The sequence below is a fragment of the Bos indicus x Bos taurus genome, chromosome 29 (genome assembly GCF_003369695.1).
Source record: "Bos indicus x Bos taurus breed Angus x Brahman F1 hybrid chromosome 29, Bos_hybrid_MaternalHap_v2.0, whole genome shotgun sequence".
Classification (NCBI taxonomy): Eukaryota; Metazoa; Chordata; class Mammalia; order Artiodactyla; family Bovidae; genus Bos; species Bos indicus x Bos taurus.
The window spans coordinates 6,291,188-6,315,066 of record NC_040104.1 but is presented as its reverse complement, the minus strand read 5'-3'; the positions used below and the strand labels follow the sequence as shown (position 1 = coordinate 6,315,066).

Sequence of the window (23,879 nt, the reverse complement as noted above, 5' to 3'; positions counted from 1 at the left end):
AATGCCAAGAATAGTCTTGCCTCAGAAATGGAGAGAAATTACATCCACAATAAGCACTCCTTGGTTCTGCTTAACAAAGCTCAAAAGCAGAAGCAAGACCTAAAAGGATAAAGTGGTTTCCAACTAATTCAGTGGCATTTCAGAGAAAAGTTCAAAAATATTTATAAGGGGGAACTTCCCTGATGGTCCAGTGGTTAAGAATCTGCCTTGCCATGCGGGGACACGGGTTCAGTCCCTGGTCAGGGAACTCAGAACCCTCAAGCCACAGAGCAGATAACGCCCTGCTGCAGCTGTCAAGCCCACATGTGCTCCAGAGCCTGTGCCATGACTAGAGAGCACAAGGGCTGCACCTGCTGAGGCCCGTGTGCGCTGGAGCCCACGTCCCACAGGGAGATCCCACACGCCGCAATGAGGACCCGACGCAGCCAAATGAATGTATTCTTAAAGAATATAAGAATACAAAAATATCCAGCACCCACCAAGATAATGTTCATACCGCCTTGAATCTGATAAAAAAATTCACAAGCATGCTATGAAGCCGGAAAATACAGCCCACATGAAGAGAAAACTCAGTGGATTGATCAGTCAGTCAAAACTGATCCAGAACTGACATGCAAGATAAAATTAGTAAAAAAACATTTATTCTTAAAATTGTATTCCATATGATCGGAAGCTAGATAAAAGGTTGAACATATTAGTTAGACCTCAGGAAGCTAGATAAAAGGTTCAACATATTAGTTAGAGATATGAATGGTATAAAAAAGGCCCCAAACAAATTCTAAAGTGAAAGCTAACGTCTCCAAGGTGAAAATTATACTGACTACACCACTAGCATCAGCGGCACATTACTTAAGGAAAACATACAGCAGTAGAAACTGAAACTGGACACAGAGGTTAAAATAACAATAATAGAGCACTAAGCCTCTGCGAGCTGTAGGGTAACTTTGCATAGCCTAACCCATGTATAGTTAGAGAATCTGAAGAAGCAGCAGAGGTAGAAAACATGTTTGAAGAAATAATGGTGGAAATGTTTCCAAATTCGATGGAATGTATAAATTATACAGATCAAAGAATCTTAAACCAAGCCCAAGAAACAAGGAAAACTACACCAAGGTACATCATAATTAAATTGGTTAAAACCAGTGGTAAAAAGAAAATCTTAAAAACAGAGACCAGAAAAACCCCAACAAGAACAAAACACCAAAACCCTTCTTTTGTTACAAAGATAAGGGTTACAGCAAGTTTCTTGTCATAACTGTATAAGCTAGAAGAAAATGGAGTTATAATACTGAAAAAAATAACCTGTCAACCTAGGATTCTTTATCCAACAAAAGTGTCCCAAAAATCAAATATGAAAAAAAAACAAATAAGTGTCCTTAAAAACAAATAAAAACAATGACATACAGTGAAGCTTCCAACTAGAATAAGAAGAGCAAATTAAACATAAAGAGAAGCATGAAATAATAAAAGATTAGAGTTGGAAGTCAGTAAAATAGAAAAACAATAGAGAAAAAAAATCAATGAAACATAAAGGTGATTCATTGAGAAAGATGATTAATAAGAGAGAAGACACAAACTGCCACTAATATCGCAAATTAGAGAAGTGGCATCAAATATTAAAAGAATTATCAGGGAATATTATGAATATTACAATAAATTTGACAATTTAGATTAAAGGGAAATTTCCTTGAAAGACATAAATTACCAAAGTTCACACAAGAAGAAAAAGCTTCTATACCTGGTAGCTTTATACTATTAAAGAAATTGAATTTTTAGTTAAAAATCTTACCATCATATTCAGATTATTTTAAAACTTTCAAAGCTCACTAGTAAGAAAATAAACAACCCAGTTTGTTTAATTGGCAAAATATTTGAACACACATTTTACAAAAGAAGATATATCACAGCAAATAAACATACAAAAATATGCTCAACATTATTAGTCATTGCTGCTGCTGCTGCTGCTAAGTCGCTTCAGTCATGTCCGACTCTGTGCGACCCCATAGAAGTCAGCCCACCAGGCTCCCCCGTCCCTGGGATTCTCCAGGCAAGAACACTGGAGTGGGTTGCCATTTCCTTCTCCAATGCATGAAAGTGAAAAGTGAAAGTGAAGTCGCTCAGTCGTGTCCGACTCTTCGCAACCCCGTGGACTGCAGCCCACCAGGCTCCTCTGTCCGTGGGATTTTCCAGGCAAGAGTACTGGAGTGGGGTGCCATTATTAGTCATTAGGGACGTGCAAATCAAATCCACAATTGACTAACATTTCACATGTACTTAGAGTAAGAAGACTAACCATACCAGGTGCTGGCAAGAATGTGCAGGAACAGGAACTGGAACTGTTATACCCTAATTGTAGGAATGAAAAATGGTACCACCACTTTGAAGAACAGTTGGCAGTTTCTTGAAAAGGTTTATGTAACTCACCACACAGCCTAGCCGTTCTGCTGCTGGGTGTTCACCCAAGAGAGATGAGAGCGCGTGTCCACACAGAAGTGTCTGCACCAGCGTTTACGGCACATCTACCATTTCGGTAATAGCCCCAAACGGGGAACAACCCAGTGTCAACAGGTAAATGAATAAACAAACTGTGGCATATCCATTCAATGGAATACTACTCAGCAATAAAAGGAATGAACTTTTGATATACAGTAGGCTGGATGAATCTCTAAACAGCCATGCTGAATGAGAAAACCTGAAAATACAAGAGTACATAGTGCTTGACTGAATTTATACACAATTCTATAAAATGCCTGTTACTGTATAGTTACAGACCAGTGGTTGTTTACAGATGGGAGGTATAGGAGTTGGAAGGAGTGAGGAGTTATGAAGAGCAGAAGAAACTTTTCAGGGTGATGGATATGCTCATTATCTTGATATAGTGATGTTTCACATGTATTAATACATATGCCAGAACGTATCAAATTGTATTTTATAAACATGCAATTTATTATTTGTATGCAAGTTATATCTCAGTAGAGTTGCTGTAAAAAAAATTACAGACACTGTTTCTGAGAGAGTAACACCTCTTCTGCTTCTCTCCCTCTCCTGTTTGCCCGATCGGATGGGGAGGTTTAGACACCGAGACACCCAGAGACTGCAGCATCTCATGGGTTTGCCCACCCTCCTCTGCTTTGTAACAGGGAAGCCCCTCTAAGTGCCGCCTTCACCACACTGGGTTTTCTTGGCTGTACATCCCGGCTCGAAGCACCTTCCTAGGAAAGCATCAGTTGGTTCACTGCAAATACTCTTTCTGGTTTCCCTGCAACTTGGGAAACTGCTGCCCACAACCTGAGCAAATAAAGGCTATTACCCATTCTATCAGTTTCCCATGGATATTGTAACAAATTACCATAAATTTGGGAACTTAAAAACAAAAGGAATTTATTATCTCTCAGTCTGGAGTCCAGAAGTGTGAAACAAGGTGTTGGCAGGACCACGCTCCCTCCACTGGCTCAAGGGGAGAATCCTTCCTTACCCCTTCCAGCCCTGGTGGCCCCAGCTGTTCCTTGACTTGTGGTCACACAACTCCATATGGCTGTTCCTCTTTGTCTCTCAAACATCCCTCCGCCTTTCTCTGGTAAGGACACCTGTCATTGGACTTGGGGCCCTCTGTAAATCCACAATGATCCTATCTTGAGATCCTTAATTATGTCAAAGACCCTTTTCCCAAATAAGGTCACATTCACAAGTACTGGTGGTCAAGACCTGAACATATCTTTGGGGGAGCCACTACTCAATTCACTACAGCCATCCACAGCTTCAAGTTTCTAGGCATAGATCGAGGGTAAGGTGTATGGCATTATCACGGGACCTGGGAAACGGGCAAGATCTAAAAGTGTTCCAGCCTGGGAAGTCCTTTTGCTTGGGTCTCTCTGATAACCCAGTGAGATCTGAAAAGGAGATGATCTGACCTCCTTTGCCCCTTTGTGTTGCTATAGTGATGGCTCATAGCCTCAGGGCCATTTATAGCCCAGTAAACTTGGCAGATGGCTAGTCTTACACAGTAGTCATAGGTCTTGGAAGGAGGAAACATTGAATCCCTAATCTGTGCCAAGATTTCCACTTTAGTCTCCACAAAAACCCTATGAGGTAGGTTGTAGTTTTCCCATTTTATAGATGAAGAAACTGGTTAGACAACTTCTCTAATTTGCCCAGAATCACACAGTCAGTAAGTGACAAGTCTAGGATTTATAATGAGGGCTCCTAGATCTGAAGCCTAGTAACATTTTTACCATATGGGACTGGATCACAAGCCTGGGAAGATGAACAGTGACCAAAGGCATCAAGTAGAATCCATACTACTTTACTCACGATCATTACCTGCTCCCTCTGATAATGGCCATTTAGTGACAGCTTGTTACTGGCACACGAGTGGCACCTAGTGGCTATGGCTAAGAACTACAAGAACAACGATGCTAGGTCCAGTTCTTTTACCTCTGGACCAGTCCCTCAGTTTCCACTTCTAAGCAGGCGAAGTAGAAGAGCTGACCTCTGAGTAATACAGAATGAAACCATCTATGGTTATTGTGTCGTTTATGGAGAAATGGAAGAAATCAAAGAATATTTAGTCTTATAGAAGATATTTGTGGAAAGGTCACTCCAGGAGTGGAGATTTTAAGCCTCGGTGTTGGAACAGAGGACAGTTGGCCATGAGACAAGACAGTAATCTTGGGCTAACTGTCACATTTGAGTGTGGGGACTAAAAACTTAAATCCAGAATAAGTAGGAGCAGTAGCAGGAAGAACTTTCTAAGGAAAGGTATCATTTCCTGGTGGTAGATCAGAATAATGTCTGATAGAGTGTTAAATTCAAGGAGGTCTATCCTGTGGAGAGGGCTGCCTCACCTGGGGAACTGATGATGAATGGGGGGTGTGCAAGATTCCCCTGGAACTCTGAGATTTATATCTGAATTTAGATATTTCTTTGGTGTTACCAGTTTCAAGATAAGGTAAAGGTTTGTCTATTACATGAGATTTTCTAGGCTGGAGTGAAGTAAAATAAGCTTTCTTTCAAAGAAGGAAAAAAATGTTTGGAAATTTTCCTAATACTATTTCTTTTTTTCAAACCTTTAAGGCCATCTTTAACTCTTCTATGTTCCTTGGAGTATAATTACTTAAAAATTAAAACTGGCTTTAGTAAACAATATATGATGGAATGCATTGAGCTATAATTCACATACTATAAAATTTACCATTTATACAAATTCAGTAGTTCAGTGATTTTAAGTATATTCACTGTGTTTTCCAGCCATCACCACTAAATTCCAGAACATCTCCATCATACCAAAAAAAAATATATAAACTGTACCTAATTTGTAGTCAGTCTCAGTTCTCCTATCTCTTGTCCCCTGGGAACCACTAATTTACTTTTCTCTCAATGGATTTGCCTATACTGGGTATTTCATATAAATGGAATTGTACAATGAGTGGATTTTTGTGTCTGGCTTTTTTCACTAGTGTAATGTTTTCAAGGCTCATCATCCACGTTATAACAGGTAATAGTACTTCGTTCCTTTTTACAGTTGAGTAATAGTCCATTACTCATTTTAGTAATAGTCCATACCACATTTTAAAATCCATTTATCAGCTGATGGACATGTTATTTCCACTTTTTGGCTATTATGAATAATGCTGCTGTAACATTTTTTGTGTGTAGACGTATGTTTATAATTGTTTAGCTGATAGCTAGGAGGAGAATTGCCGGGTCATATGATATAACCTGGTGGCTCAGACAATAAGGAATCTGCCTGCAGTGCAGGAGACGTTGGGTTTGATCCCTGGGTGGGGAAGATCCCCTGGAGAAGGAAATGGCTACCCACTCCAGTATTCTTGCCTGGAGAATTCCATGGACCAAGGAGCCTGGTGGGCCACAGTTCATGCAGTTGCAAAGAGTCAAGACACGACTGAGCAACTAACACTTTTTTCACTTTTTCATGATAACTCAAAACTGTTTTCCAAACTGGCTGCGTTACTTTACTTTCCCACCAGCACTGTATAATGGTTCCAATTTTTCCACATCCTTATCAATAGTTATTATTTATTACTATTACTACTATCACACTGGGTGTGAAGTGGTACCTCATAGTGGCTTTGATCTGCATATTCCTAAAGAACAATAATGCTGAGCATCTTTTCATGTGCTTATTGGCCATTTACCTCTCTTTGGAGAAATGTCTATTCAAATTTTGTCAAACCCATTTTTAAATTAGGTTGTTACTTTACAGTTGAACTAGGAGTTCTTTATTCTGGATACAAGTCCCTTATCAGATATGATCTTCAAATATTTTCTCCCATTCTTGTGTGTTGACTTTTCACTTCCCTTTAAGTGTCCCTTGAAGCACAAAAGTTTTTAATTTTGATGCAGAGGATACCTGTTTTTATATACTTGTATTGAAAAACAAGTAGCTCAGAGGATTGGGTTCTGACCTTTGTTTCCCTGTCCAAATTGAACCAAATAGCAGGGCTCTGAAAGGCTATGGTGGTGGTGGTGGTTTAGTTGCTAAGTCGTGTCTGACTCTTGCGACCCCGTGGACTGCAGCCTGCCAGCCTCCTCTGTCCATGGGTATTCTCTAGGCAAGAATACTGGAGTGGGTTGCCAGTTCCTTCTCCAGGGGATCTTCCCGACCCAGGAATCGAGCCCAGGTCTCCTGCACTGCAGGCTATACAAGACTATAAAACGTGCCCTGTGGCTTCCCGTGTTTGACCTCAGTCAGTCATTCGTTTATCACTTGGCCTGTGCAAGGCACTATGCTAGCGTTAAGAGATACAGAGGTGATGAAAGTGGAGTCGCCCAGTCGTGTCTGACTCTGCGACCCCATGGACTGTAGCCTACCAGGCTCTTCCGTCCATGGGATTTTCCAGGCAAAAGTACTGGAGTGGGGTGCCACTTCCTTACTCTTCAAGGAATTTAAGATGTAGAAAATGGACGTGAACACGTAAAATGATGAAAGGGGGCATGCAGTGCCTATCTCAGAGCCCAAGGAGCAGAGCAGATAGTAGATGAGCGACCGGGCCTCAGGGAGGAAGGAACTGCCTGGAGTCAGCTGCAAGAGCTCGGAAGGAAGGAGGGAGCCTTGATGGCGGGAGCTGGGGAGGGGGTTCACGAGCCAGGAGGAAGAGAGGGTCCAGGTGAGGGAGGAAAGCCCCTGGGGTCCACAAAGCCACCAGGCCTCACTGGGGCTTGTTCATGCTTCTGCAGAACTCACCTAGGACTTCTAATTTTTTAAGCAGCTGCTCCCAGAGAAAAATGAGGCAGAGCAGAACACAGACGAGGCACATGAGAACAGCAGCCTGGAACTCCTTGCAGGTAGGATTCCAGCTTTTCAGGGGAGCCCTGGATCAAAGCTGGGAAGTAAAAAACGTGACTTCAGAATTTCAGACTGTGCCTTACACCACATGTCTTCCAGGACATGGCTGGCTCCCACAAGTAGGGTATTTTGGGGCAGCGGCTATTGTACCAAAAGCTGGTACAATAGGTCTGGAAATTTGTTTGCATAGTTACAGATAGCTGCACACGATGGGGTGAGGCCCTCAATGCAGTCAGTTCTTTTGTGTCTTTTCTCAGTCATTCGTGTTGATACTGTGGCTCTCCCTGGTTGGATTACTACTCTGTTTAGGGCTATGGAATCTGCTCCTGAGTGCAGACACCCCCTCAACCTCCATGAATGTTATGGGGGAGGTGAGCGTGTGTGTGATGTAGCAGTGATTCTACTGTCTTTACCCCTCAGGGCCTGCAGCAGCAGGTGTGCTTGTGAAAAGAATCCTAGCCACTGGTGCCTGAACCTGTATGGTGCAGGAGCCAGGCACTAGTCTGAATTCTGAAAGTATTATATATAGTAATGCTCTTAATTCTCAAAATGATACTATGGTACTATTATTATCCTCATTTTACAGATGAGGAAGCTGAGGCCCAGAGATGTCAGTAAACCTACCTGAGTTCGCACAGCTTGTAAATGACAGAGCCAGAACTCGAACCCAGCCAGCCTAGTCTAGCTAACAGAGCCAGACCCGTGGGGATGTACTGTCAGACAAAACAGTGCCTAGGCTTGAGGGAGCTGGGGGACTGGTTTCAGCATTGTGCTTTGTTGGTGAAACTTGCCAGGCTAACAGCAACATGCTGCATGGTGTCTATGCTAAGGTCTTAAGATGTGTTTCTGAATCATTCTATTGAATTATATTTTAAATGTGGGGGCTATTCCTCCTGAAAAGAACTGTGCAGTGAAGGCTTGTATAAATTTAGATTTGGCAATTTAAAAGAATGAAAGTGTATCACCAAACACAATTTAGTATTCACCACATACAATTCAGTATTTGTGCAGTGAAAAGATAAAAGAGTAAGTTTCCTTAGAAGAAAGAGGGCTTCCCTGGTGGCTCAGATGGTAAAGAATCTGCCTGCAATTTGGGAGACCCGGGTTCAATCCCTGGGTCAGGAAGATCCCAGGGAGGAGGAAATGGCAACTCACTCCAGTACTCTTGCCTGGAGAACCCAATGGACAGAGGAGCCTGGCGGGCTACAGTCCATGGGGTCTCAGAGTGGGACACGACTGAGCGACACTTTCACTTTCTTTAGAAGAAAGAAATTAACATTTAATTCAGTACCTTCTGTGGACCCAGGGAGATGCGAAGCTTTTAGTTACCAGTCTTTCACAGGGACGCTTTGCGGTGGGGAACACTGATGTACTTAGCAGGAGGAAGATCTGAATTTCAGCCTGCTGCCCTTAAAGCCCATGCTTTCTCTACTGAGTATTTATGCTCTGGTGGACCCACCCAGAAGAGTGTTTGAGCTGCTCTGCCTTACAGAGCTTCAACTCTAGTTGCCATCAGTCCTGTGTCCCACGTTGGCAGGTATGCTGAAGAAGATCAACAGTGTGTGACGCCTCAGGTCCATTCCCTGAAGAGCCTTCAGTTTGTCAGTGCTTCCCAGTCTTCCTGGCTTTCTCCTCAGTGGCTCCTCCATTCTTTTAAAAATCTACCCAACCTCTACCCAACCTCCTCACTTAGCCTCCTACTTCACTTACTAATCTCTTTTCTCCATCAGATCAGATCAGTCGCTCAGTCGTGTCCAACCCTTTGCGACCCCATGAATCGCAGCACGCCAGGCCTCCCTGTCCATCACCAACTCCCGGAGTTCACTCAGACTCACGTCCATCGAGTCAGTGATGCCATCCAGCCATCTCATCTTCTGTCGTCCCCTTCTCCTCTTGCCCCCAATCCTCCCAGCATCAGAGTCTTTTCCAATGAGTCGACTCTTCGCATGAGGTGGCCAAAGTACTGGAGTTTCAGCTTTCCATCATTCCTTCCAAAGAAATCCCAGGGCTGATCTTCAGAATGGACTGGTTGGATCTCCTTGCAGTCCAAGGGACTCTCAAGAGTCTTCTCCAACACCACAGTTCAAAAGCATCAATTCTTCGGCGCTCAGCCTTCTTCACAGTCCAACTCTCACATCCATACATGACCACAGGAAAAACCATAGCCTTGACTAGACGGACCTTTGTTGGCAAAGTAATGTCTTTGCTTTGGAATATGCTGTCTAGGTTGGTCATAACTTTCCTTCCAAGGAGTAAGCATCTTTTAATTTCATGGCTGCAGTCACCATCTGCAGTGACTTTGGAGCCCCCAAAAATAAAGTCTGACACTGTTTCCACTGTTTCCCCATCTATTTCCCATGAAGTGATGGGACCGGATGCCATGATCTTCGTTTTCTGAATGTTGAGCTTTAAGCCAACTTTTTCACTCTCCACTTTCACTTTCATCAAGAGGCTTTTGAGTTCCTCTTCACTTTCTGCCATAAGGGTGGTGTCATCTGCATATCTGAGGTTATTGATATTTCTCCCGGCAATCTTGATTCCAGCCTGTGCTTCCTCCAGCCCAGCGTTTCTCATGATGTACTCTGCATATAAGTTAAATAAACAGGGTGACAATATACAGCCTTGACATACTCCCTTTCCTATTTGGAACCAGTCTGTTGTTCCATGTCCAGTTCTAACTGTTGCTTCCTGACCTGCATACAAATTTCTCAAGAGGCAGATCACGTGGTCTGGTATTCCCATCTCTTTCAGAATTCCCCACAGTTTATTGTGATCCACACAGTCAAAGGCTTTGGCATAGTCAATAAAGCAGGAATAGATGTTTTTCTAGAACTCCCTTGCTTTTTCCATGATCCAGCGGATGTTGGCAATTTGATCTCTGGTTCCTCTGCCTTTTCTAAAACCAGCTTGAACATCTGGAAGTTCACGGTTCACGTATTGCAGAAGCCTGGCTTGGAGAATTTTGAGCATTACTTTACTAGCGTGTGAGATGAGTGCAATTGTGCAGTAGCTTGAGCATTCTTTGGCATTGCCTTTCTTTGGGATTGGAATGAAAACTGACCTTTTGCAGTCCTGTGGCCACTGCTGAGTTTTCCAAATTTGCTGGCATATTGAGTGCAGCACTTTCACAGCATCATCTTTCAGGATTTGAAATAGCTCAACTGGAATTCCATCACCTCCACTAGCTTTGTTCGTAGTGATGCTTTCTAAGGCCCACTTGACTTCACATTCCAGGATGTCTGGCTCTAGGTCAGTGATCACACCATCGTGATTATCTGTGTTGTGAAGATCTTTTTTGTACAGTTCTTCTGTGTATTCTTGCCATCTCTTCTTAATATCTTCTGCTTCTGTTAGGTCCATACCATTTCTGTCCTTTATCGAACCCATCTTTGCATGAAACTCACCCAACTTGTACTCCGCCCACTGCCAGACCCTTATCAGCACGGGGCCCACCCCTCCAGGGGGCATTACTCCTATTTTCTTGGTGCCATCAGTTATTCCTTCGGCACCTTCAGCTCCTTTTCTGAGTTCTCTCCATCAGGAGGTCCATCTTCAGAAGGACATCGCCCTGATCTTGACCTTCTCCCACCATCCCCTCACGCCGCAATCAGGATTCTCAAAGGAGCAAGCTGCATTCTGTTTCCGTCTCTCTCTTTTGTTCCCTCTCTAAGCCAGGGCACTGCTTTTCCTGTGCCTCTGAACTGCACGGCTCTCGTTTGGGAAGGCCTCTTAATTACCAAATTGATTGTGCATTTATCTGTATCATACCTGGACTATTTGCAGCACTTGGCACTGTGAGACTGTGATGCACCAGGTTCTCCTCATCGCTTACCTTTTCTCTTTGACTAGCTTCCTCTGGCCACCCCCAAACAGTGCTCACACCGCACCCCCTCCCTAGCTGCTCTCTTCCATCCCAGGCACTGACCGCTGCCTCTGGGAACGAGACTCATCAGTTGGTATGACAAGTCCAGGTCTCTCCTGAGCCTTAGATGGAGACCTGTCTGCTCCATATGGTGGCCCATATGGTCAACTTCCTCTCTCCTGGTATCCTGCCCTCTGCACACACACCCAAGATCAGTTCTTCTTTCTTTAGTCTGTGTCAGGATTAGTAGCACCACAGTCGACATATCTAGTTTTTCACATTAGAATCCTGAGATTCATGTGAGATGGCCCTCATTCTAATGATTCACATCCAGTCTACCACCAAGGCCTGTCGATTCAGCCTTATGAATACTTCTGACTCCTCCATCCTCACTGCCTTCACTTCTGGGCTCTTGAGGTCTTCCCTCCTCTAACTTGACTCTAAGCCACATGTTTGACAAATGATCATTCTGAAATACAAAATTAACAATGTACCTCATGTTTAAAAGTCTTCACTGCCTTCCAGTTTCCTATAAATAAAAATCCATTTCTTAGCCTGCCCTGATTCCCACTGACCCATTCAGATTCATCTCCTTGAATCCCCATCTTGCATTTTATGTAGGATACTGCTTAATGCATTTGCGTGTTTGCCTCTTTCAGCCAATTCCCTTCCTCTACCTGTCAGTCCAGTGTATTTCTCTTCATCCTTCAAAACCCAGCTCAGACATCTCCTCAAGGAAACCATTCTTCACTTACAGAGATGGTTAACAGCTTCTTTCTGTTTTACCCCCTGGACTTTGTACACACTACTGCACCCTTCCTAGTACCTGTGAGCTGCACCTAGGGAACAGCTTGTTGATCTACGTTCCCAGGACCTGCTCAGGAAGAAGCTATAGATCCAAACGCTATAGATGCAAACTTAAAGTTTGCACTGCCAACTGAAGCCTGAGCAACAAAGAGGGAGAGAGGTGAGGCCAGGCTTTCCGGCAAGTAGGGAGGAGCTGGATGATGCAGACTCCACGAGGAACGTGTCAAGTGACCGACTTGGCGCGAGCCCCAAGTAAGGGCTTGGTTCAATCCCACATGTCTTCCCAGGCCCAGCTCTGTGGGGACAGGGAGACCCGAAGCCAATGTGCAGCCTCAGCCTGATCCTGTAGACCCGGTGCTGCCAAGTTTTAATGCGGACAGAACCAGATGAAAGGGTTCTGAGGTGGGAGAGCTAAGAGAGTCTGAATCTAACTCCTCCCTTTCTCCCAGTTTTCCCCAAGCACAGGACAGGGGAGTGAGATGAGCGGGTTTGTTTTCTCCTAGGGACCGGCGAGCAAACAGAAAACAAGAGGCTTAAGAGAGGCAGCCAAGGCATGGAGGAGACGCGGGCCTTCCGCTCTGCTGGGGCCTTGAACCCTTCAGAGGCCGCCTCGCGCCGCGCCGAGCCCACCGCGGCCCCGCTGACCTTTAGCAGAAGCAGGACGGGCTCCGGGAACGGCCTGGAGGTAACCGAGCTAAGGTCGAGTCGGGAGGGCGGGGACCCGGCCACGGCCGAGGGGTCCTCACCCGGGTCCCCTTTCCTCCTGCAGGACGCGCTATGGCTGCAGGAAATTTCCAATCTGTCCGAATGGCTGAGTTCTGGGCCTGGGCCCTGAACCTGCCCCCTTCCCCGCGCTTCCACGCCCACCCAGCCGCCACTCGGGTCGCCTGTTCTGTGTTTTTCAATAAACCTGCTCCGCACGCGCAGCTTCTGCTTCAGTGTGGGGGCGGAGTCGGGGGCGGGGCCGGGGACCGCGCCGTCGGATGACGTCAGCCACGCTTCCGGCAGGCGCAGGATCGCGTCACTGCGGCGCGCCGCGGGTCCAGGCGCGATGGCGGCGCTGGGCGGGGACGGGTTTCGCCTGCTGTCGGTGTCGCGGCCAGAGCGGCAGCCCGAGTCGGCGGCTCTGGGCGGTCCAGGCCCCGGGCTGTGCTGCTGGGTGTCTGTGTTCTCTTGTCTCAGCCTCGCCTGCTCCTACGTGGGCAGTCTCTACGTCTGGAAGAGCGAGCTGCCCAGGTGCGGGGGCTGCGCGCGCTGCCGGAATCCGCGCCTCCACGGGGCGGGGCTGTGGGCGGGACTTGGCGGACAGAGGGCGGGGCCGCGCCTTCAAGGGTGGCCGTGGGTCCCCTGAACTTACTGCCTCCTTCTTAGGGACCATCCTGCAGTCATAAAGCGGCGCTTCACCAGTGTCCTGGTGGTGTCAAGTCTCTCGCCCCTCTGCGTGCTACTCTGGAGGGAACTTACAGGCATCCAGGTGCGAGGGAGGCGGGGCAGAGGGCGGCGGGCGAGCGATCTCGGGACTCTAGGGGAGGGAGCGAGACTGATGCCCCCTTTCCTGTGGCTCAGCCAGGCACATCCCTGCTCACCCTGATGGGATTCAGGCTGGAGGGCATTTTCCCAGCAGCGCTGCTGCCCCTGCTGCTGACCATGGTGAGTGCTCGTGCTGTATCTTTCCTTCTCTGCTCTTCGTTAGTGAGACCCTCCTTTTTTTCCTAATCCTGATTGTGCCCAGCTGTTGATTGATGAGAGACAAGAATTGTGAGATGGCCCAGGGCCCTCGGGTATGCATAGGTGGGAAATCCTGGCAGAAAACAGGAAGCTTGAAATCTGAGGCTGTGTCTGGACAATCCACAAGGGCAGTGGATTATGAGCCTTTCCTTTCATCGCTCCTGTTTTTCTGTCCTCAGATCCTTTTCTTGGGCCCACTGATGCAGCTTTCCATGGATTGCCCCTGTGACCTGGCAGATGGCCTGAAGGTTGTCCTAGGTGAGTCCTCAGGGCCAAGGGAAAAAGTAGGCAGTCCAGGATAATGAGGAGAAGGAATCAGTGCACTATGGTGGGACCTGAGATGTTCTGTTTCTCACCAGTAAAATGGGAACACATATCGGGTGGCCTCTAGGAGTTAGTTCCTAATGTCCAGTGAAGCCTGTAGGAACCCCTAGCAGTATTTGGGATGGACAAGAAAGCTTGTCCGTTGCTTCCCTTGACCTTGGTTTCCTAAAAGAGAGCTGGTCTTGGGCAAATTTTGATGGTTTCAGAATTTACTGTCAGGACACTTTGCCTCAGCTACTATTGCTTTTCCCTTTCATTTTCCTTGAGATATTGTTTTATACTAGGTCTGATAAAGTTTGAATCTTAATCTGTTCTCCCAAGTATTTATGGCCAGGGAAGGTTGTGGGAGAGGGGCCCTTGAGGCCTCTGGGTCACTTGGTTCAACAGCTAGTCTCTCATGGCTTGTCTTGAATCCCCTCCCTAGCCCCTCGCTCCTGGGCCCGCTGCCTCACAGACATGCGTTGGCTGCGAAACCAAGTGATCGCCCCCCTGACAGAGGAGCTGGTGTTCCGGGCCTGCATGCTGCCCATGTTAGCGCCGTGCACAGGCCTGGGCCCTGCTGTGTTCACCTGCCCACTCTTCTTTGGAGTTGGTGAGTTTGTTGTGCCTGGTCCTGTTGAGATGGTCCTAGCAGGGAACCAAGAATGGGAAATGGGGGCCAGGGGAGGGCCTGTCTGGGAGGAGTGTGACCTGGTTCTCATCTTCCTCTCAGCCCATTTTCACCACATTTTTGAGCAGCTTCGTTTCCGCCAGAGCAGTGTGGGGAGCATCTTTCTGTCTGCAGGTGAGTCCCAGAGAGCTGGCCTGGGGCAGTCCTGGGTTGGGTGTGTGAGGGTGCCCCTGATAGTCACTCTGGAGGAAGAGTTGGGAACTGAGGGCTCTAGTATTGGAGGGGCTGCTGACCACGGGCTTGGGGTGTAAAGAACAGCCTAGGTGTTGGGGCAGGCAGTCAGGGGAAGGGGGTGTCTCTGGCTGATGGGTGTGCAGTGCTGGGGCAGGAAGGGCATGCAGGTGTGGTCACTCGAGGCCTCCCCGTCTCCAGCGTTCCAGTTCTCCTACACAGCTGTCTTCGGTGCCTACACTGCTTTCCTCTTCATCCGCACAGGTTGGTCTCAGTCTCTCACGGGTCCCCTGGGGCTCAAGGGCCCACAGGAGTGGGTGGGAAAACGGCAATCTGTTTGTTCTAGGAGCAACAAGTTTTCTTCTCCCACAGTCCTTGAGACAGGCTGAGCCAGGGTCCTCTGCCTGGTGCGGTTTGAGAGGTGGAAGCAGAGGCCGTGTGTGAGGGTGGATGGGTGGCTGTTGATCTCCTGTTTCGGGGGATGAGGGTCTTAGCCCTGGAAGGGCCTGGGGAGGTAGTGGGGCTGCTCCATGAGCTTCTCTGTCTCCCCTCCCCAGGACACCTGATTGGGCCGGTTCTCTGCCACTCCTTCTGCAATTACATGGGCTTTCCTGCCGTGTGTGCAGCCCTGGAGCATCCGCAGAGGCGGCCCCTGCTGGCAGGCTATGCCCTGGGTGTGGGACTCTTCCTGCTTCTGCTCCAGCCCCTCACGGACCCTAAGCTCTACGGCAGCCTTCCCCTTTGTGTGCTTTTGGAGCGGGCAGGGGACTCAGAGGCTCCCCTGTGCTCCTGACCCACGCTCCGTACACACTCCTATGAACTCTCACAGGCTTCCCAGCCCCTCCCGGTCAAGGGGTACTTCAGGGGAGGAGCTGGCGGGAGGCCCCGAGAACTCAGGAATTTTTGTAGGGGATTGAAGCCAGAGCTAGTTGAATCCCAGGGACCAAGAGAAAGGAGCAGACATCCCAGGATGTGGCCCCTCCTGAAAGGGTCGAGGAGCAGCCGGGAGTGAGGGGCCACGGGGCTGGGCCCCGGAGCCAAGCACTCCTGCCTCACCTGGGACTGCTGCTTCCCTGAGCTGCTCTGTCCCCCCTGCCTCTGAAAAGCTGCTCGGGGGTGGAATTTACAGAAACCCCCCAACTTCCCAGGGTTTTCTCATTGTCTTTTTGCATCAGGACTTTGTATTGGGATATTAAAGAGATTTAACTTGGGTAACATGGCCTTGGACCTTTGGGGATTAGTCTGTGTGGAGTCTTGGGAATATGCCCCGTGCCCCCAGCCTGCCCTGAACACTAACCTCTAGGCAGGTCCGCCTGTGCCTGGGTCCCTGGAGCCCTGGACAGGATGGGGGCCTCTGGCTGCCCTCAGTCTGCAGTGTGCTTCCTGAGCCAAGCCCTAGGTCCTCACTATACGGGACTAGGTGGCATGTGCAAGCTCAGCTCATCTGGGCCATCTGCCTTCTACCCGGGTCAGAGTTGGGCCCGTGCCCTGCCCCCAGCGATGGAGCCTCCAGCCTCAGAGGGTGGATCGTCCACTGCGGGCCTTCCACCAGGACCTCCCGGCATCTGCCAGCCTCACGCCGCAGAGGAAGCAAGTCTAACCCGAAGAGGAGTCCGCCCAGGCAGCAGGGAGGGGCGGCCGTTCTGGCGCTCTCCACCTCACTCTGCCACGCACTGTGCTCCTTTGGCCCCTGGAGGAACCCAGAGCAAAGGCCCAGAGAGCATGCGCAGCCCTGCCCAGCAACGCTGTAACTCAGGGCTCTTTCTAGAACCTGGCAGTATTTTATTTGCTCTTCCTCTTGTTTTTAGAATGGTCCTTATGTTCTCATTCCTCTGCCTCTAGGACACCTCTCCCCGTCACACACACTTTCTAAAAACATTCGTGATAGAGTATTATCTCTTTAGGTCCCATTCTAGACTTGAGGTTGTCGTGAGTCCCCTTCCCTGAGGCTGGCAGTTGAAGAAAAGGATTCGGATGTACATCACTCCCCAGGGTGCCCCCAGGTTGGCTATGACTATACTGGCGCTGAACGGGCCTTGTGACAGGCGTGTACTGACCTCGCTGGTGAATTTTTCTCTCCCCAAGCCTGTGTAACCATTGTCAAGGAAGCCAAGGAATTGTGCACAGGCGGGTTTCAGAGGGCATATTTGGGATCTGAGAGTCCAGAAGAGGCAGTTCAGGCCCAGCCCGGAGCCTCGGAGCAGCCCTCAGCACTCTTGGCAGGTGCTGGCAGGGGCCGGGCCCTGAGGTCAGGCTGGGGCTGTCCCTCCACGTCCTTCCACGTCTGCTCAGGAACTGCCTGGGCCCCACCCCACCACGACTCGCTTCCTGACCTCCCTGTAGGGGGCACATTAGTGACCCAGGCAGGCGGGGCTGCTGTCCCCCCCCCCCAGGTGAGGGCACTGTGGGATGGGCTCGGGGGTCTCCTGAGGCCTGGTTGTGGGGGTGTGGACAGGGCTAGACCCTAGGGCTCAATCCAGTGCTCCTGAGCTTCCCACACCCAAGGGTCTTGTCTGTCTCCAGAAGGCACATCTGCATCTAATTCTGAATCGGATGGTAAGTTAGTCCCTGCTTCCCAGGGGAATAAAGCAGTGTGTAGTTGAGAAGCAAGTCTACCAACAGCCTGGGCTTGAACGCTGCCTCTTACCAGCTGTGGGTCCCGGACAAGTTATTTAACCTGCCTGTGATTCCATTTCTGCGTCTATAAAATGGGCAAAAGTTGACTCCTTGAGTTAATAGGTGTTAAGTATGTAGAACAACCCCTTGCCCAGCCCAGGCTCTTAGTAACTAGCTAACACCCCATTTGGGGTGTGTATACAACAGGCACTTAAGAATCCACCTGCAGTGCAGGAGACCTGATTCAAGGCCAGGGTTTGATCCCTGGGTGGGGAAGATCCCCTGGAGAAGGTAATGGCAACCCACTTCAGTATTCTTGCCTGGAGAATCCCATGGACAGAGGAGGCTGGTGGGCTACGGTCTGTGGGGTCAGAGGCAGACATGACTGAGCGGCTGACAGTCGTCACTGGTGTCCTCGGCGCCTTCCTAGGAGGAGGGGACGGCCCCCCACTCTCATCTGGGGCAGCCCTGCTGCCTGTGCTCAGTGGCACTAAGACCCAGAGTGGAGGGCGGGGAAGCCAGTTTTATTGAGCAAAGTTCTTCAACCTGGGCCTCAGGTCTCCCCTGCAGGAGGTAGCACCCCTAGGTCTGCTCCCACGGGCCCCAGGCCCACCTGCAGTCTCCAGCAAGGAGGGGACCTTTATTTGGCAGGAGATGAATACGTGAGCGACTGTCGACCGCAGGGAAAGGACAGATGGTGGGAGGTGGGAATGGACCGCCACAGGCAGTCTGTCCTGCCGTGAAGAGCCGCGGACAGGAGCTGCAGGGCCAGGCCTTCCTGGCCTCGGGCACTGGCCGGCCTGGGCCTGCCCTGGCAGCACAGTGTCCTGAAGGCAGGGGCGGGGATGGTCAGGCTGCCAGTCTCAGCGTGGTCACTCGATCTCCAGGATGAGGTCGTCACCCTCCAGCGTCATGTCCTTAGTCACGTGGACCTTGCGGACAGTGCCCTCCACGGGCGAGGTCACTACAGTCTCCATCTTCATGGCGCTGAGCACACACAGGGGTTGGCCCTTGGTCACCTTGGCCCCTGCTGCCACCTTGATGTCTATCACCTTCCCGGGCATGGGTGCCCCAATCTGGCCCTTGACGTCCTTCAGGGCCTTGGGGTGGAAGTGCATCTCCTGCAGGCAGGGCGGACAGCACGTGAGGCCTCAGCCCTGCCCGTCCCCACCACCTGGCTGGCCCGGGGCAGCTGTACCTTCATGGCCTGGGTGTCCTTGACCAGGATGGACCGCAGCTGTCCGTTGAGCTCGAAGAAGACCTGCCTCTGGCCCGCCCGGTTGAGGTCACTTATGGCCAAGGCTTTGATGTGCAGCGTCTTGCCTCGCTCCAGCTCCACCTGCAGGGAGGCCGCCGGGAGGCTCAGAGCTGGGCAGGGCGAGGGGCAGGCGGGGAGAGCAGCCCCTGACCCGGTCCCAGGCAGGCCGCCCACCTCCCCGAGTCTCAGCTCCACACTTGTAAAGACCTAGCTCCCCAGTCTCTTAAGGGTACTATGTGAACCCCCAGCTCACGAGGCCAGGGGACAGGCACATCAGAGCCCTGGCACCCTGGAAGTGCTGGGGTCCCTAGGGGTGGCCACTGTGCAGCGCAGGTAGGTGCCAGAGCCACTGACCTCAAACTCCTCTGCAATCTTGGGTCCCTGCAGGAAGAGACGCGTATTGAGGCTGTCCAGGGGGCCGAAGGTGGCAGTGAAGTCCTTGAAGTGGGCAAAGACGTCGGGGTACATGGCGGCTGAGAGCACGTCCTCCGGGGTCACCTCCTCCCCGTGCCGTTCCGTCAGCTCCTTCTCCAGCGCCTGCAGGTCCAGGGGTGGGAGGGAGGCTCCTGGCCGGCCCTCCACCCTCGGCAGGTCTTTCAGCACCTGGGATGCAGAGCGGATGGTCAGGCCTGGCTCCCAGACGCCCTTGCACTGCACCGCCCCCCACCATGGAGCCGGGCCTTCCTGACCTTGGAGCGAAGGGGCTCTGGGAAGCCCCCGTGGGGGATGCCGATGTAGCCCTGCAGGAACTCCACCACCGAGCGGGGGAAGGACAGCTCCTCTGCCTGTGCTTCGGCCTCGGCTCGGGTCAGCCCGTTCTGCACCATGAACTGGGCCAGGTCCCCCACGATCTTGGAGGAGGGCGTCACCTGAGGAGAGGGGACCCCTGGGTTTAGGGTGCCAGGCACCTTACGGAGACCCCGCGGCAAGGGTGGGCGCGCCTGGCTCACCTTGATGAGGTCGCCCAGCATCTGGTTGGCCTCCACGTAGGCCTTCTTGACCTCCTTGAACTTGGAGCCGAGCCCCATGCTGTGCGCCTGGAAGTGCAGGTTGGTGTACTGGCCCCCTGGGATCTCGTTCTCGTACACGTCCGAGTTGCCAGACTTCATGGTGGCCGTGCAGTCAAAGGCCGCGTACAGCCCCCGGGCCCCCTCCCAGTACTCGCTGTAGTCGAACACACGCTCCAGGGGCACGCCTGCAGGGACACCAGAGGGGGAGGCTCGGGTGTGCTGAGTCCCAGAGGCCCCTCCTGGGGCCCCGGGTCAATCAGGCCCCATCGCAGACGTGGGTGATGGAAGGCCTGGCCTGGAGAGGCCACCCTGACCTCCAGGACGGGCAGGGCTGTGGCTGTGCCTACCTGTGTCCAGGGGCGTCCCTCGGGTACAGGCCACCAGGGCCCCCATGCTGGGCTGTGATGTCATTCCAGACATGGAGTCAGCCGCCACATCCACCACGTCAGCCCCTGCGTGAGCACAGGCCAGCATGGCTGCCACGCCCGCCCCTGACGTGTCGTGGGTGTGGATGTGCAGCGGGAGGTCAGGGAAGCGGTCCCGGAGGGAGCTGACCAGCATGGTGCAGGCCGTGGGCTTCAGCAGCCCAGCCATGTCCTGAGGGGAGCGGGGAGGAGAGACAGTGAGGGGCGGGCACGCAGTGTGCCCAGCGGGGGTGAGGAGCGTCACAGCGGGGAGGCGGGGCAGGGGGCAGGCTCCCAGGGGTGGGCTGGGCGGGCACCTTGATGCACAGGATGTGGGTGCCGGCTCGCACCAGCTCCTCGGCCAAGCCCATGTAGTACTGCAGCGAGTACTTGGTGCGGCTGGGGTCGGACACGTCACCCGTGTAGGAGATGGCGGCCTCCACCACGCCACCAGCACTGCCCGCCGCCTCCATGCCCAGCAGCAGGTTGGGCAGGTAGTTGAGGGAGTCAAAGACCCGGAAGATGTCCATGCCATTCTCCTTGGCCACCTCGCAGAACCTGAGTGGTAGGAGTGCTCAGGGTTAGCGCCAGCCCACCCCCTCAGCACATCCTTTGCCGGCTCCTGGCCCTCTTGCAGGCCCTGGGGAGTGAGATAAGGGCCGGGTCTGGCGGGGGCACCAGGGCGTGTCCATGGCATGGATAAGCCTCTCTGGGGCAGCCTGGGCCAGGCGGGGTCACCCCAGCAGCATCCGGCAAGCAGCAGAGCCGCCCGGTGCCAGTCACGTGCAGTGCAGCTCCGTCTGCCCGAGTCAGAAGGACTGCTGGGGATTGTTTGCTTTGCCAAGGCATGGCAGGCTGAGGAGACGGAGGCCTGGGTTCCAGCCGCAGCTCTGCACACGTGCGCTGGGGCTCGTCTGCCCTCCGGGGGCCTCCCTGGAGCCCTCCCAGTTCTCTTGTTTGCCGCCCTGGCTGGGCACAGCTACTGAGAGGCTTGGTTTCCGGCCCACTGTGAGGTGCACAGGCCTCGCACCGGGGCCCAAACGACACACCCCGCCCAGGCTCACTTGAAGACCACATTGTCGGGGTAGTTGGTGTAGCCCACGGCGTTGGCCCCCCGCAGCAGCATCTGGAATGGGATGTTGGGGACGAGCTCCCGGAGCTCCTGCAGCCGTCGCCAGGGGCACTCGTACAGGAAGCGCATGGCGACGTCAAAGGTGGCTCCTGCACCGAGACCAAGAGGCCCAGGTCAGCCCTTCGCGTCCCGGGGGCCCCGCCATGCCCCGCGGCCTGCGACTCCGGTCTTAACAGCGCCCTGCCCATCAGGGTCCCTCACATCCTGGCCCTGACCCCTGCAGACTTTCCTTTGCTGGCCCCTTGGGACCACTTGGGCTCACAGTGTCCTCTCTGCGCCCCCCTCACAGCCCTTACCCCCCTTCTCTGTGCCACAGCGCGCCAACAGGCTGGCATCTCCTCTCTCACCCTGAGCTGCCAGGGTTTCAGCTCTGCGACCTCAGGTCCGGCACCAGGTCCGGGAGAAGGGACACGGGTCACCATTTGCTAAACCCGCGAACGCCTTGCCTTGTTCAGTTCCCACGGATTCCCCCAGGGTTCCCACCTCCAGCTTGTCCCAGAGAGTGACCCGCCTGCACTGTGGGGCCCACACCCCTCCCTCTTCCAGCCTACCTCCCCAGTTCTCTATGCTGAAGAGTTTGTTGAAGCTGTGGGCAACATAGGGGGAGATCTTTTTGAGATCGTGGGTGCGCACTCGAGTGGCCAGCAGTGACTGGTGGGCGTCCCTGAAGGTCGTGTCCATCAGCAGCAGCCCCTCATGGTTCCGCACCGCTCGAGCAAAGCCCTCGGGCCCCTCCCGTAGCAGGATGTCTCTGAAACCCGTTGGGGGTGGGCCTAGGGCAGAGCGGGGCATTAGCACCCACCCTGCAAGTGGCGGCCTCCGTGTCACCGCTGTGAGGTGGCAGAAGGGATCTCACCTACCTATGGGCACCACAGGGACGATGGGGTCCGTGGGGCTGGGGCTGGCCTTGACGGGGATCGGAGTAGTTGGGCCATTCACCATGACGTGTCCTGGGGAGAGAGTGGGCGAGGGTCAGGGCAGGCTGGCCCAAGCCTGAGTCAAGGGCAGAAGTTAGAGTGGCTGGGCCTGGGGCTGGGGGCACTCCTCCAGGACCCCGGGTCTTCCAGCTGGCCCCTGTCCTCTCCAGAGCCCGGGCCTCCTGGGTCAAGGCAGTGGGGACCTAGTGACAGCCACACGGATGGAGAAGCAGCCTCTGAGATCAGGAGCAGGGGCGAGGGGTCGGGGTCGGGGTCGGGGTGTGAAGCAAAGGAGGAGGCGCGTGGCCAGGCTGAGGATGGGGTGGGGCGGCCAGGCGGCTCTCTGGGTGGGGGCGGAAGCAAGGCATCTGGCGGGGAGAGAAGGGAGACTCGGGCGGACCGAGGTAGTGCAGCAGCTTCTGGGCCCGGTTCTGTGCGGGCCGCAGCTGGAACAGCTCTGGGTTCTCGTCGATGAACTGCGTGTCCACGGTGCCTGCCAGGAACTGCTGGTTGTTGAGCACGTTCTGCAGGAAGGGGATGTTGGTCTGCAGGACAGAGCGGGTGGGAGGGTGTCACCATGCAGTTTGGCCAGGGACAGGAGGGGCTGGACGTGCCGCCCCGGGGGCAAGGCTCCCCAGGCTGCGGCGCAAGGCTCCCCAGGCTGCGGCGCAAGCCTCCCCGTGAAGTGGCGGTCCTGCCCCGCCTCACCACCCCACCCCGCTCCTGGCGGAGCCCCCAGGCCGTCAGGGGCCTGAGCCCACCCCCCTACCCTGCTCGCCTTGGAGCCTGTGCTGAGTCCCACGTCCCCACTCCTCAGGGATCCTTGGATTCAGCCTTTCCTGCAGCACCACCCCTCCCCGCCATGCTTCCTCAAAGGGGCCCCAACCTCCAGGAACCCCACCACCGCACGCAGCACGCGTCCCCGCTTCCAGTTAAATCCACCTTCCTCCTGCCAGCCACCCCCGCCGGGATGCCCTCCCTGAGCTTCCAAGACTTTTCGCTCCCCTCTGCCTCCTCCCTGGTTCCCCCGGGGCTCCTCCCACCCCTGCAAGACAGGGGCTGTCACCCGGCCCCTCCTCCTCACCCAGCACTCTGTCCCGGGGTGGCCTGTCCTGGCCACCAGCTCCAGACCCCACGTGGAAGTGCCTCCTGGGCACCTCTTCCCGAGTGCTCCTCACACAAGCTCTTCCAGCCCCAAGTCGGCCTGTCTCCCCCAGGCCTCCCCTACCTTCCGCTGCGTGCCTCACCACCCACCCGGTTCCCAAAACCTGCGCTCATCACCTTCACCACTCCTGTGCCACTGGGCACACCAGACGACCCTATCACAGCCATCTCTGGACTCCGTGTCCCCTCGGCCTCAGGCCGTGCCTTCTGCCGGGCTCCGCCGGCACGGCCACCTCTGGTCACTCCAGACTTGCTCTGTGCGCTCACACCGCCCCGCCTGCTAGCTGAGCTCCTCCCGGAGGCCTGAACTCAAAGACCTTCCCGGTCCTCATCTCCTGCCCTCACGTGGAGCCGGACACTCCCTTTCTAAGACTCCACAGGACCAGCTGTGGGAAAGCCTCGCTCAGCCTCGTCATTTGCAATGCTCTCAGACCCGGGAGCGCTTTAGAGGCAGGGGTGCCGTCTGAGGGGCTGGTGCCCACGTGCTCTGCGCACAAGGGCCCTCCATTC

At 52.8% G+C, this 23,879-nt stretch overlaps 2 protein-coding genes and 1 long non-coding RNA gene across 20 annotated transcripts in view; 1 reads left to right on the top strand and 2 right to left on the bottom strand.

The window, feature by feature from the left end:
• LOC113886533 overlaps positions 1-12,722 on the bottom strand; it is a 37,001-nt gene extending 24,279 nt beyond the window's left edge. Inside the window, exon 1 of the long non-coding RNA XR_003509460.1 lies at positions 12,621-12,722. This is a non-coding gene — a long non-coding RNA (uncharacterized LOC113886533). The remainder of the gene's footprint in view (positions 1-12,620) is intronic.
• The window catches only part of RCE1 (Ras converting CAAX endopeptidase 1), an 89,663-nt gene extending 73,575 nt beyond the window's left edge, over positions 1-16,088 (top strand). For 4 of the 11 annotated variants that reach the window (XM_027532842.1, XM_027532839.1, XM_027532841.1 and 1 more), the window contains 9 exons: positions 7,227-7,305; positions 12,479-12,660; positions 13,347-13,449; positions 13,546-13,625; positions 13,883-13,961; positions 14,452-14,619; positions 14,740-14,811; positions 15,070-15,132; positions 15,426-16,088. In XM_027532842.1, the coding sequence (XP_027388643.1) occupies positions 7,227-7,305; positions 12,479-12,660; positions 13,347-13,449; positions 13,546-13,625; positions 13,883-13,961; positions 14,452-14,619; positions 14,740-14,811; positions 15,070-15,132; positions 15,426-15,661 (1,062 nt within the window). In that variant the 3' untranslated portion in view covers positions 15,662-16,088. The other 7 variants (XM_027532836.1, XM_027532846.1, XM_027532837.1 and 4 more) reach the window with 7 other exon arrangements.
• A 1,899-nt stretch (positions 16,089-17,987) lies between these two features.
• Positions 17,988-23,879, bottom strand: part of PC (pyruvate carboxylase) — a 102,753-nt gene continuing 96,861 nt past the window's right edge. For 3 of the 8 annotated variants that reach the window (XM_027532856.1, XM_027532853.1, XM_027532859.1), the window contains 11 exons: positions 22,606-22,750; positions 22,149-22,238; positions 21,840-22,061; positions 21,221-21,377; positions 20,474-20,714; positions 20,100-20,349; positions 19,693-19,937; positions 19,432-19,611; positions 19,097-19,345; positions 18,683-18,823; positions 18,072-18,605 (listed from right to left, as the gene is read on the bottom strand). In XM_027532856.1, coding sequence (XP_027388657.1) covers positions 18,357-18,605; positions 18,683-18,823; positions 19,097-19,345; positions 19,432-19,611; positions 19,693-19,937; positions 20,100-20,349; positions 20,474-20,714; positions 21,221-21,377; positions 21,840-22,061; positions 22,149-22,238; positions 22,606-22,750 — 2,169 coding nt within the window. In that variant the 3' untranslated portion in view covers positions 18,072-18,356. Of the gene's footprint in view, positions 18,606-18,682; positions 18,824-19,096; positions 19,346-19,431; positions 19,612-19,692; positions 19,938-20,099; positions 20,350-20,473; positions 20,715-21,220; positions 21,378-21,839; positions 22,062-22,148; positions 22,239-22,605; positions 22,751-23,879 lie in introns of all 8 variants that reach the window. The other 5 variants (XM_027532854.1, XM_027532860.1, XM_027532857.1 and 2 more) reach the window with 3 other exon arrangements.